We start from the raw sequence: 12,412 nt of genomic DNA, 5'->3' as shown, positions 1-12,412 counted from the left end.
TTATGTCTTACGAATAAATAAATGGAGAACAGGTACCTATTTTGATGCTGCTGAAGCAGAAGTTGTTTTTGGCTCTGTGAATCTTTCTTCAATGACTCAAGTTCTTCTTCCACCTATTGTAAACAGATGACAATGCTAAACCCTAAAGAAAAGACCAGCTAAACAGTAGTTTTCAAAGTGTAATTTCCTTTCCTTTGCTTCCACCTTGAACTGTGAAAATGTGCACAATACAGGTTAAATTCCAGCAATAAACCCAATCTCAAGTTGGGGACGGTGTAAAAGGCTGGCATACCAGCACCTGCCACCTTTAACTGCAAAGTAGCATTTGTACTTCTTTGGGCCATAACCATTTCCTTAGGCCAGTTTAGATGGGAGCTCATGGAGTTTTCAAAAGTATTTTCTAAGAAACAAACACAGAGCGTTGGAAGGAAAAGTAGCGCTTTCTTCACATACCAGGACAACCTTTTCTTTGAGGTATGACACCTCTGAGTCTAAATCTCGCAGGATGTCAGCAAATGCTGTGCTCAGGCTTTGGATGTGTAGGCTAGTAATATTCTCATGCTCATAGAGTTTCTTGCCTGTGCTGTCTTCGTAGTCCATTAGGATGCCATGTAGCTCCAGAAGTACCTCCTTGTGGCTGTGGACCATCTTTTTCAGATGCTCAGTTTGGCTGTCAGCCTCCCTCAGCATCTCCTCCTGCAGCTGGTTGGCAGCTTCCAGCTCTTGAACAGTATTTTTTAGCTGTATTTTTACATTCTCTTGGCACTGGGATTCCTTTTGTCTGAATTTGGAAACCAAAGAAATAATTTAGAAAACAGGATTCACAATATGGATTTTTATCCTGACTAATACGTTTAATACTTACATTGATTAACTGCCGTTTTTTACAACTACGTAATAAGCCGTTTTCAAAAAGTGCCACAGTCTCATTGTCTTCACTCCTGAGTGCAAGTTTCTCACTTAGGAGATCTGGTGTGGCTTTCAAAGCCCAGATATACACTCTCCGTAATACATCTGTCTTGGCCTTCATACCTAGTATCCTGAAGCGCATCTCTTTCCAATTGCACTTCCATCAGTTTGGTCTGCAGATCGGCAATGATCAGTCTTAAATTGATTTTCTGTTGCTCACATAGCTCAGTGGTCTAAAGGAGAAAAAAAAAAAAAAACAACCCACCACGCTAAACCAATCAAAATACTGAATACATAACCTAAAAAAATGAGGCCGAGCACAGCACAGGTATGGGAAATAAGAAGGTTTTTTCTTTTTTTTTTTTTTTTTTCCATTATTTCTTAACCAGCAAGTCACACTGTGCTGCAGTGCACTGACTATGCATGGAATACCGTTACAAGGATCATGCCAACAACATTACTACCCACTGCCTATTTCTGTCTGTCAAATGGCATGTGGGAATCGTGACAGCCAAGTACAATTTACAGCAGCCAAGAGGCTGCTCAAAATAGCGCTGGTGAAACTGTCCAGACTCAGCAATGACAAAAACAACAAAAGCTCATCTATACTTAAGAAGCTGCCCCAAATTTGCCACTCACTTCATTCAGCCTCTTCTGCACATCTCTACCTTTCTGCGAGTATTCTTCCAGAATGTTTTCCGTGCGTTCTTTGCCAGCACCATTCATGGTTTTTTTCTCAGAATCCGTATGTATTTCATATTTGGAACAGAAGATGCTATTGGGTGGACTGCTACCAGTACCAGAAGAGGCTGAGTTTTCCATCACCATGCTGACAATGGAAGAAGCTAAAACATTCTGGTTGTTGAGAAATGGACTAGCAGCACCTGAAAGGCAGATAAATTTAAGTGTTGAAACAGGAGTCGTTACACGAGAATAAACCGTCATCTGTACAAATTGGGCATTAGTGCCTCTCAGGGCCTATCCGTTGACAGTCAAACCTAGGCATCGTCTTTTCTAAGGACAACAAACCCAGCCGATTCTAGGGTTGCACACTGGGTGGCGAATGCCACAATGTTCAGAGGAGTACATTTCAAACCTGCTCTGCCTTTACCTTGGGCTTGTGTCAATAAGAGCTGTTCAAGACACAGGGCCTAAAGAGGATTCAAGTTGAAATATGAAACATAAACTTATGAGCATCCTTCTAAGTCACGTAATAGTCTGCAACGTTCATAGTGATTTACTCCAAAATCTTGTTCTGAAATCTGTTTAATACTTGCCCACACTAGGCATACTGCCACTTGGTAAAGATTCCTCAGGATTCAAAGAACATCTCACTGATTCCACTGGGAATTTGGTGGTTTCTTCAGGGAGTTTCAGAGCCTCTTTTGTTTGTCTTTCCAGCTCCTCCCTGCAGAACAGCAAATAGAAACATTTGCTGAAAAGGCAGGACTGAATACAGAAGAGTATCCAACTGCACTGCATCACAAATGCAACCTGAAAAGTGAAACTGAAAGTAACTGAAAAGTGAAACCAAAGAATTTATTTGGTAACACTGTTGTATTTTCCCGGTTTGCACTTACATTGGGCAACACACTGCCACATCTTCAACTGGTGCAGCTCCACTGTAATCAACTGAACTACCGTGTTTTGCCACTAGCAGGCATAATGTATAAAAGTCCAAACAAGTAAAATAACACTTCATCAAACAAACAGAATTAAATTGGTTGATCTTCTGAAAAGTGTTTTCCTTTTATTTCCACATTTTTTCTCCTAGCTGGCCAGTAAAACACTACCTTCCGGACACGAAACTAACTGTATGGTCAATCAAACCCACAGAAATCTGTTAAATACTTCATTTGCAGGCATAATAGGAAACATCTCAGAAAATTTGCAGAATCAGAGAAGTGTTTGGTTATATAAAACCTTGAGCACAGAGGAAAGGAAACCTGTGCCGATTCACACCATCTTATTTTATTGCAATTGATCAGGCAACAGATGATACGCTGCATTCCCAGGGGGAGGGAGGAATGTGTGTGTGCAAAGAAAGTAGACAGACTGGGGGGGGGGGGGGGGGGAAGGCAAAGTGAATTTTTCTGACCAAAAGAGAAAGAAATCCAGTCTAAGTGAGAATAATAGGCAAGTTTTGGCAGTTCACCTATAAGCTGTAACTACAAGAAAGCTAAGAGGAAACATGAAGAAAAAATAGTTGAGGGACAAAGAGGAATCTCAAATTATGGAAAAGTATTTTAAGTGGCAAGTCTACAGGTAAGGGAGGAATACGAGATCAGCAAGGAGAGCAGCTCCCTGTCATTTAGCATCAGTACTGTTTTGTGTACATAGCAGGACCGTGACATTCACAAATGACCCAATTACAACACGCACAATTGATTTCTGTCCACGCAGCACTTTTTTTCACAATGCAACAAGTCCCTGTCTCTGTGCACTGCGCTTGTTATGCTGCCTCTCTGCATTTCTATTAACGCATCCTGATAAACCTGGATTTTAATTCGATAACATTCCTGATAAAAAATATTAGAGGACACAGTTGCAAGCAAAGCTGCAGAGCATGGGGAAAAGCATCCTGAGGAGTCTGCTACCCTGCAAGTGGGAAGCTGGGGCATCAGCTACAGGCAAGGGAGGAGGTGCTATCAACACTGCCCTGTTATTGTGGAGTATAACCTAAACGCATGAACAGGTTAAAAGAATGACTAGATAAATCCCCAGGACTAATAAATTTGACAGTTGGGACAGACATTCAGATTCAGTAAGTCTTTACATTCTAATTCCCTGGACACTGAGATACTGAGGTATACCAAGCAAAAATATCACTTTTTCCTGACCATTTTTCTATGCATCTACCACTACACACTGTTGCAATAAGCACAGTGGTCAGGTGACACTTCAGTTTGATCCATCAGAGTCTGAGTGAATCAGCAAATCAAAGCTTTAGAAAGAAAAATACCATCCTGATTCTTCTCAGTTCATCATGGATTTTCAAACTCGTTAATGATTCCAGTTTGTCATGGATTTTCAAATTCGTTAATGATTCTTCTTCAGGAGAAACTTTCAAATATTAGATACACAACTGTATATAAAAATCACTAAAACCAAGCACCACCTTCTGGGGGGAAAAAAAAAAAAAAAAAAAAAAAAAAAAATCACCCAAAACAATAAAGTCACTGAATTTCACAAGCATCACTTTCCCAATGCTGAATGATTCTGAATCTAATAGTAGGCAAAATCCTGGACCCCTGAAAATTCATTATCAAAGGGCAGTTCTATATCCTGCTATTTGTGCAGAGATCCCATAGCTAGCAGGAATAACTCATTCCACTGTGAATATAAATTATGCTATTATCCTGGCACACAAATTACTATGATCATTGTAATTCATCCTTCACTGTAGAGTGTCTTGGGCACCCATATCCTTAAATTTTGTGTTCACATCTTTCCTGCCACATTAGTCTAACAGACTATACCTTAGGAAGCTGTTGGCTTCCATTTTCAGCGAGTGTGCTGTTTACTGTAATGACAGATAGCAGTTACAGGAATTTCTCTAGAAACAAACAAAACCTGTGTACTACCTCAATTCCTGGATATTCTTGCTCATTGTAACAGCACCTGTGAAGAAAAAATGTGTCTTTATTTACTATTATATTAAGAATCAACTTTATGTAATAAAAATGAATTTTGCCCATCTAATACTGCAGGGGGAATTAAAGGATATTGAGGGAGATAGTTTATCTCCTTTTTAAAGTCTTATGCTTTGTTTTGTCAGGATGAACACAGATGCAGGCTTTTCTAAGTACTTATTACCATCGCCTGTAAAGTTTTGCAACAACAACAAAGTATCAAATCATATACACTACCACTTTCCTATGATGTTTCCAGATACTGTATTATTCTACAAAAACCACTAAAGACAAGATTTCTATAAATGTCTGCCTTGATCTCATCTACAAATGTTGTCTATCCCAATCTGTGTGATTAAAGCCAAATGGACTTTTTCCTCCCAAAAGTGCTTTTAGAAGTATGCCCCCAAAAAAAGAAAAACTAAAGTCTGGAGCGAACCCAAGGTGGGCATGTCTAGACTTGTACATCTTTTGAGTTTTGGGAGCATGATTGCTATTAATAGCCCTTGGGGGACAAGTCTGTGAATCTCTTCCTCGGGGCACGGGGGGGGGGCACGGGGGTGGGAGAAGGATGGGGAGAGTAAATGAAGAAGAATTTATTACTCATGCGTAGCTTTGAGCTGGATGGTATTTGATAGGGCTTTATTTGCATTATTTGGATTCCCTTGGTGACTTGTCCTCTGGAAGACATGGGACTACGCTGTAAGTCAAGAGGTAGCTGCCATAGCAATTTCCATACCATGGATAATGTCACACCTTCAATACACCCATTTGACTGAAAAAGACCACGGTGGGTGCTTCCTAAGGGCACCTAACAGAGAGAAGTGGAGCCCTTTATCGGAGGCCTCAAACCCAAGTACCAGAAATGTCTCCTTAATGCGAACACATTGCCTCCAACCACCACACAGCAGCCTCTGAAAGTTCAACCGCACCACGGCGACAGGACCGTTTTTTCTAAACCGGGACGGACCCTGTCACTCCCCGCACCGCCGCCCGCGTTTTCCGTGCGGCGAAGGACGGCCAGGCCGGCGCCGGCGGATCTCCCCGACGGCGATAGTGGCGCGGAGCCGGCCGAGCGCCGACAAAATGGCCGCCGCATACGGCCACCTGCCTTTCCATGGCGGGAAACGAGGGAGCCGCTGAGCGCCCCGACCAGCCTCTCCCGCCTGCGCAGGTCTGTGCCGAAATCCCTCTAGCCTCTATAAACCCTCCACATCTCCGCTCCGAGGGACTTTTTACCTCATGCGGGCGTGCACCCGCTATTGCCTCCCCAGAGAGGCTGCTCCCTCACGGTGAGGAGAACCGTCTCGCCCCTTCTCCAGCCTCCACGGCGGGAAGGGGCCCTCCCACGGCTGCGACCCGATCCTCTGGGAGCCGCCCGCTTCCTCTCGGCACAGCCTGGGGGAAGCTGGGGCGGGGAAGCCAGCGGCCGCGCAGCTCGGGCGCCGTCTCCACTCCCTTCTCAGGCCGGCGCTCAGGCCCTCAGCCTCAAAATGGCCGCTCACGTGTGCCCCCCTCAGGCCTGTGCGCACAGGAGTCAAGGCGCCCTCACGGCCGCTGGGTTGTGATGGCAGGTGAATTAATGATGCCGTGCTTAAGGCTGAAAATAAAAATCCTGTCATACGGGGGTAGGGGAGGGCCTGGGTCATATTCCTCATGGTATTTAGCCAGCAAGGTAGCACGTTTGGGTGGTGGTGGGGGGTGACTGTGCGCTGACTGAAGGCAGAAGTGGGGGTGAGGAAGCTTCCTCCAGCCAGGGAAAAGACCAGAGGGCTAAAAGCATCTTCCCAAAAATCCAATTCAGAAATAAAAATTAAAATATTCTGATTTTTACACCAGTGTCTTCAGAGATGAAATGATTTTGAATTCCCAAAGGTGATGGTCAGGCAATGCCTGACTGGTATTTTCAATTCTCGCTGAGAGAGTGGGTGCAGAGTCAAGACATGATCGGTTTGCTTCAGCAAAGAAAACCATCTGACTGACTGTCCCGTTTTGGATCTCGATTTCAGGAGTGAACATGCAGATGTCAACAGGCTGTTCCTCTTTTCAAGTTACTCAAAATAACAGCCAACAGCTTATACCTGACACCATGTTACAAGTTTCCAGGAACAGATGTATGAACTGGGCCCAAAACAAAACCATCAGACAGCTGGAGAACTTAAGCCAGAGCAAACTCAGGAGATAGACATATATGTTTATATATTTAAATACCTGACTAAGAAGAAACACACATAACCATTCCTCAACAGAGAACACACCATTTTAATTTACAAAGAAAGAAAACCATTCATCTAGTGCTAAAAGACAAACCTAAAGACAAAGGAAGAAAAGTGGTTTTACATGGACTACTTCAGACTGAGCGCAGAAAAGTAAGAATTAACCAGCTGAAAATAAACCTCTGGTCTCCACTCTCCCAGCTGCACCACGCTCCAGAATTGTCAGTACATGAGCAGCAAAAAAACCACACACAGAGGATGGAAACCAGCTCGAGGAAGGGAGGACTTTCTATTGTGCCATCTGGAAAAAGAGGCAGCACCAAAAAGATAGTGTTTTCTTTTATCCACAGAGCAAAGAGACAAAGGAGTTTACAGGTAAATATGCTACACAATATCCTGAAACCAGATTTCAATGCTCAAACGGTCTCAGGTGTTAACAAAGCATGAAAACCAGGAGGTAGCCTGCACCTACCTTCGACAAGCACTGGTGAGGTTCGTTTCTCCTATATTTTTGGACGGCGCACTGAGGTTTTGCTCCTTGCTGTGGGGCTGGGAAAGGAGGGAGGCATTGATCAACTCGCATTCGCTCCTGCTTTTGCCGTGCTGTGGGCTGTGCCTCCAGCTCCCAAACACCTCCTGAGCCGCCGGAGCGGTTGGGAGCCACCTGCCCCTTTCGCCAGCCCCTTTGCCCGACTCGGTAGCCTTGGGAACAAACCCCTCCTCTGGAGCTGATCATGTGCATGAGAGGGAGCCAATAAACGCCGCATCCAGTGTTTGATTTCTCCACAAAGTGTCATTCAAAGTCCAGCTCCAGCGGGAAACTTGATAGCTTTTCCCCAACAGGGCCCTGGCGGGGTGCTTTCTGCGGAGCGTTACCTCTCCTGGCAGCAGGTGCCTTTTTTGTCTAGTGTTTCGTGGGAGTCCAGGTCTTGAGCACCCCAGCCTCTTTGTTGTTCCCCCTATTATGCCTGAAACAGCAGTTACAACCTGGGGACAGAATTAGCTCTTACAGGATGTAATTCCTGAATAACTTTTCTCCTATTTTGGGAATATCTCTGAGAAGAAATATCTAAGAATCATCACAGGTTTGCCAGCAAGATGCAAATATAAACTTCTGGTGTTTAAAATAATCCATTCCTCCCACAGAGAGGACTGTGAACTGTGCAGAGAGAGATATAGCTTCAGAGGAAGGTAATGGAGTAATTTATGCTGGCAGAGGCTCTGCTTCTAAAATACATGGGCCATACCCACCAGCAGTTTCAGATTTGGTTAAAGGCATTAATAATGGCTTTAACTGTTAAATAATTATCTTGTTTGGGGGGGGGGAAGCCCCCCCCCGAAATTAATTTGTCCGAACCTGCTGTGTTTCTTCATATGCCTTATATCAAACATAAAGGTGTATAGAATTTGTCCTGCTCTTTACAGAATGAGCTCAGACACAGGGCTGCATCTTCCCAGCTTGCTTAAAAGCCTTAAAATAAGAGCATCTGGCCATGGTGCCTTAGGTGACTTCAGCTGTACTCCATCTTGCAAGAAACAATTGCAAGAAATATCTCAGCAGATGGGTATTATCTAAAAGCTGTCCAATTGTGTACACAGCCTGTTAAGATAGAGATAAATACTACACAACTGTTCAATTAAATGAGGTGATGGCTGCCCTCAGCGTTTTGTGCCTCTCTTTTTAAAGCATGTATCTGAGTCTCAACAAGGGAAACCCCTTTAGCATAATAATACTGGATAATTCCATGTAATCATGGAATCTTTTATTAATTTAGTGTTAGAATGAGGACTTATCTTTGATGTCGCTGCTTTTGTGCATCTTGTTAGGTTAGTTGATTCAGAGTGCAAAATGGCCTGTTTCTCTGGAAGGGGTCACAGTAATATATAGAAAATCAGGGACTGTTATTGTTGAAGTGGACTCAATGTTGTTACAGTTATAATGCTTGTATAACAACAACAACCTATATGTTGTAAGGTTTTGGTGTTATAGTGTGATGACTCTTTTTTGATTCCTGGTTCCTGATTCAAACTCTTGTTTCAGCAGGGTGATTCTCTGTCTATTACATCAGGTAGGTGAAAATTCAGATGCAGAGAGAAAATCTGCAATTCTGAATTCAGATACCCTGAATTAACCTCCTTCAGTTGTGACAGCACTTGTCCTCTCCTTAGAGGGACGGATCTGTTCTCACCTTGGCTTGTTGCTTTGCAGTTTGCTTTGAGTTATTGAGGGACCCAAAGCTATTTTGTGCCAGAGGCAATATTACATGGAGAGACTTTTTTTTGTTCACCAAAGAAAATTCTTTCTTTTCAGACTTCAAAGACAAGTGCCTTTTCCAACACAAAAAGGATGCAGATTCATGGATTTTGCAGCTTATTTCTTTTTCTCAGCTTTGTTCTTTCCTTTCACTCTCAGATCTCTGTCTTTCCCTTTCTCTGTCTGACTTTTCACATTTTACCTCAGGCCTGTCCAGAAAGGCAGGCTTATTCTGTGGCCTGGAAGGAAGATGAACTCAAATCCAACCTGGAATCTGAGCAGAACTTCCCTGTGTAGCCCTAGGAATGTCTTTCTAGAAACAAACTTTGAACACTGCTAGTTGATTGCAATCCCTTTGAGGCTATACAGAGTCTTAACATGTGTTCCTTCCTGTAATATCTTCTTTTAGATATAAGACTGACATTTTACGGAGTTGAGTGGATGGATGTGTTGCAGTCAGCTCAAACTGATTGGAGGAAAGTACAGAAAAGCCATTATTTTCTATGTACTTGTTTCTAATTTTTTTATATAATAAACCTTCAGGGGAGTTGTTACCCCAAGAAGGAATGATTCACTTCTTAAGGGATCCTGGGTTGATTCAGGACGGTTGTGTCTTTTGACACTTGTGTTTTGTTCCATCCTACTGCAGATTTAGGTGAATGGCTTCAGGACTCAGGGGGAGGGGAAGAATCTGGGACCACTGGTGCTTGAAGGCTGTCTATTATTATTTAAAATTCCTAAAGCTTTTCAGCTTATACAGAGTCCTGTCTGGAAGAAAAAGGAAAGTTGTTCTGTGATAAAACCAGTGAGCTAGGAAAAAGAAGCACTACTTTAATTTTTCAGCCTTTTCACACTTCATGTATGACCATGAGCAAGTCACCTGTTGCCTCTGTATCTGTGAAAGGTACAAAGACCCGCATTTCTATCCCCTTTTGTCCACTAAAATATAAATTCTCTCCAACAGGGCTATTGCAAGCCTTTTCCTTGTTTAGAAGCAGTTTGTGCACAACTAGAAATACAAAACACCACGAAAGCTGGAGCAAATACGAGGTGATCGATGTCCATGTCCTCATCCTATACTTTTTGTTGACTTGCTTGTAATGACAATTTTCTGCCAGGCATGACATAGTGGGTAATCAGTTACACTTCCGCTCTTCTGGTGTCCAACTCTGAGACATTTTGGCACGTTACTCCTTCTCAGAAGTCCCTTCAGTACAGATGAGGGCAGCTTTATTTTATAAAACTTCTCTTTAGAGATAAGTTGTGAATTTTCTTCCTCTGAACTTACAGGATATAATTAAACAGCAGGTAGATTTGAACTAAGCATAATGTTTAATTCCCCAGTTACAAATGTGTACAATATTTAGGAGCTGAATTCCCTTTCTTTGATTTCTAGGTTTACCTTTAATCTGACTTAATGATTTGCCAGCTCAGGGACCCAGGTAAGATCACAAACACCACTCTGAATACTTAGTAAAGATTCTGTTTCCTTTCTGAAATGGAAAAGCATAGCAAATGCCTGTTAACTAAACTGTGGAATGTTTGCACTTCGATCAACTTAAACTGTGACAACTGATACTGCCAGCAGACGGGGGCAGTATTGCTCTGACGAACTTAATTTGCAAAAGAAACCTGGAATAGTTGAAGGAATTTAGGAAAAGTCAGAGCAGCTGCCAGCAAGGAGGCAGTGCCTTTATTGATAATAAATGCAAGGTTTGATTATGAACTCTGAAAAGTGAAATCAATGGTAATTTCTCCTGCTTTAGCAGTGTAGTACTTGGCAGTTGAGGGACTCTATTCCAAATTTATTTTCTCTGAAACTGTGCAAAATTTTAATTCAAATATATTATTCTCTGTGGACAGCACTTTTCTTAATGCAGGTTCTTCTATTGCATCCCAACAGAAAGTAGCTTAGCTCTGTCCTGAGAGCAAGTCCTCACAGAAGAATTCTTTTCTTGTAGAAAACAGTGCTGAGATACGTGTGCTAATTGAGGTTCTGGCCAGAGGCAAGATGAGAAAAAAAGGTTTGTATTTAATACTTTGAAATGTTTATATGTAGGTGAATGGTGAATATTGCTTTAATTGTATTCAGCACTGAAATCTCGGAAGTTCTTGGAAGAATGTTTTCAGCTAAAGCACAGCAGTGCTCATCTCCATGTTGTTAGTCCTGCTTTTTCATCAGTCGTTGCTGTATGTTATTAACTTGTCTTGCACTGGTTTTGTTTGTGTTGCACCTGGCAGGAAGTTAAATCCCACGTGTGCGGGCTGGAGTTGCTGCTATCTCTAGTGTTCCAAAAATCCTTCGGTTTCTTGGGGCATCACCAAGAGGTTAGCATTGTGCGGGTGGCCCAGACAGTTTTCTCGATGAGAAATGTATGAGTAACACAGATGGGAACTGGGTTCTATGAGCACCTGACAGATTTTTAACTCCTGTGTGGAATAAGAGCCTGCGGAGAAAGCATTACAGTATCTGGCAGCCCTTTTTGGGTGATTGATCAAACCTTTTTCCTTAGCTGGTCATGGGTCTCTGATATATGCAAGCATCTGTGTGTCTCCTTTTTAGAGCTGGATTAACAATCTAAAGGACGAGCAAATCTGGAGGTAGTAGTGGGAGAAAACTATGTGCTTGCAATGGTGACAAATTTGATGGAGTTATTGGCAAAAATGATGTTGGAGTCAGCACCTGAAATGAATTGCAGTGCTGGAGTAGAAGAAAAACTGTACCTCAGAAATTATGTTGGTAACTGTTACTTATCAGCCACTGTAGGCACTGTGAGAAATACAGCTCCTATTGAAATTCTGCTGTCTGCAGACATTAGGTGTAGTGACCAATGTTTTGTATTGGAAATTGATATAATCTGAAGAAATACCTTGGCTTGTTAACAGGCTGACATGTTCTTACACAGTCTTACATAGTCCTGATGGCTATGGATAGGAAGATGTATGGCCCCAAGAGACAGCTCCCGGAGCCTTAGCCTGTCTCTAGAAGCCCTGTGGAGGGACAGAAATGAATTGCTCTTTGTGGTGACTTGGAATGAGGGTTTTTACAGTGAAACACTAGAGAAATCTGATTTGAGTCAGGCTAAAGGGTGAGTTCTGGATAAAAGCAATCCATGAGCCTGACCAGGATGTGAAGCTAATGAAAACTCAGCCCCTGGGAGGGAAGCGGAGGGGACAAAGCTCAATATAAGCAAGGATTGAGGATCATCTACCATGAAGAATAAAGGGAGGGGCTTCTTTTCTGCATTCCTCTTCATGGCTGTTGGGAATGAGAGCTGGGACACATGGGGCAACTAGAAGGCTCTGGGGAAACTAACATCTTAAAGGGGATGGGACTGGTGTGGCGTGAAGGGCATGAACAAATCCAAAGATTTCTGGTTTTAGAGTCGCAGCTCCGAAGC

General features: G+C 42.8%; 1 protein-coding gene across 2 annotated transcripts in view; it reads right to left on the bottom strand.

The window, feature by feature from the left end:
• CCDC158 (coiled-coil domain containing 158) overlaps window positions 1–7,432 on the bottom strand; it is a 35,304-nt gene extending 27,872 nt beyond the window's left edge. The window contains exons 1-7 of one of the 2 annotated variants that reach the window (XM_030017879.1): window positions 7,230–7,432; window positions 4,494–4,530; window positions 2,187–2,317; window positions 1,549–1,793; window positions 1,033–1,142; window positions 454–781; window positions 37–113 (exon numbers count right to left, since the gene is read on the bottom strand). In XM_030017879.1, coding sequence (XP_029873739.1) covers window positions 37–113; window positions 454–781; window positions 1,033–1,142; window positions 1,549–1,793; window positions 2,187–2,317; window positions 4,494–4,519 — 917 coding nt within the window. In that variant the 5' untranslated portion in view covers window positions 4,520–4,530; window positions 7,230–7,432. Of the gene's footprint in view, window positions 1–36; window positions 114–453; window positions 782–1,032; window positions 1,143–1,548; window positions 1,794–2,186; window positions 2,318–4,493; window positions 4,531–5,780; window positions 5,966–7,229 lie in introns of those variants that run through there. The other variant, XM_030017869.1, reaches the window with a different exon arrangement.
• Window positions 7,433–12,412: the final 4,980 nt, after the last annotated feature.

The sequence above is a fragment of the Aquila chrysaetos genome, chromosome 1, assembly GCF_900496995.4.
Source record: "Aquila chrysaetos chrysaetos chromosome 1, bAquChr1.4, whole genome shotgun sequence".
In the NCBI taxonomy this organism is placed as follows: domain Eukaryota; kingdom Metazoa; phylum Chordata; class Aves; order Accipitriformes; family Accipitridae; genus Aquila; species Aquila chrysaetos.
This window is presented reverse-complemented; position numbering and strand designations above follow the sequence as displayed.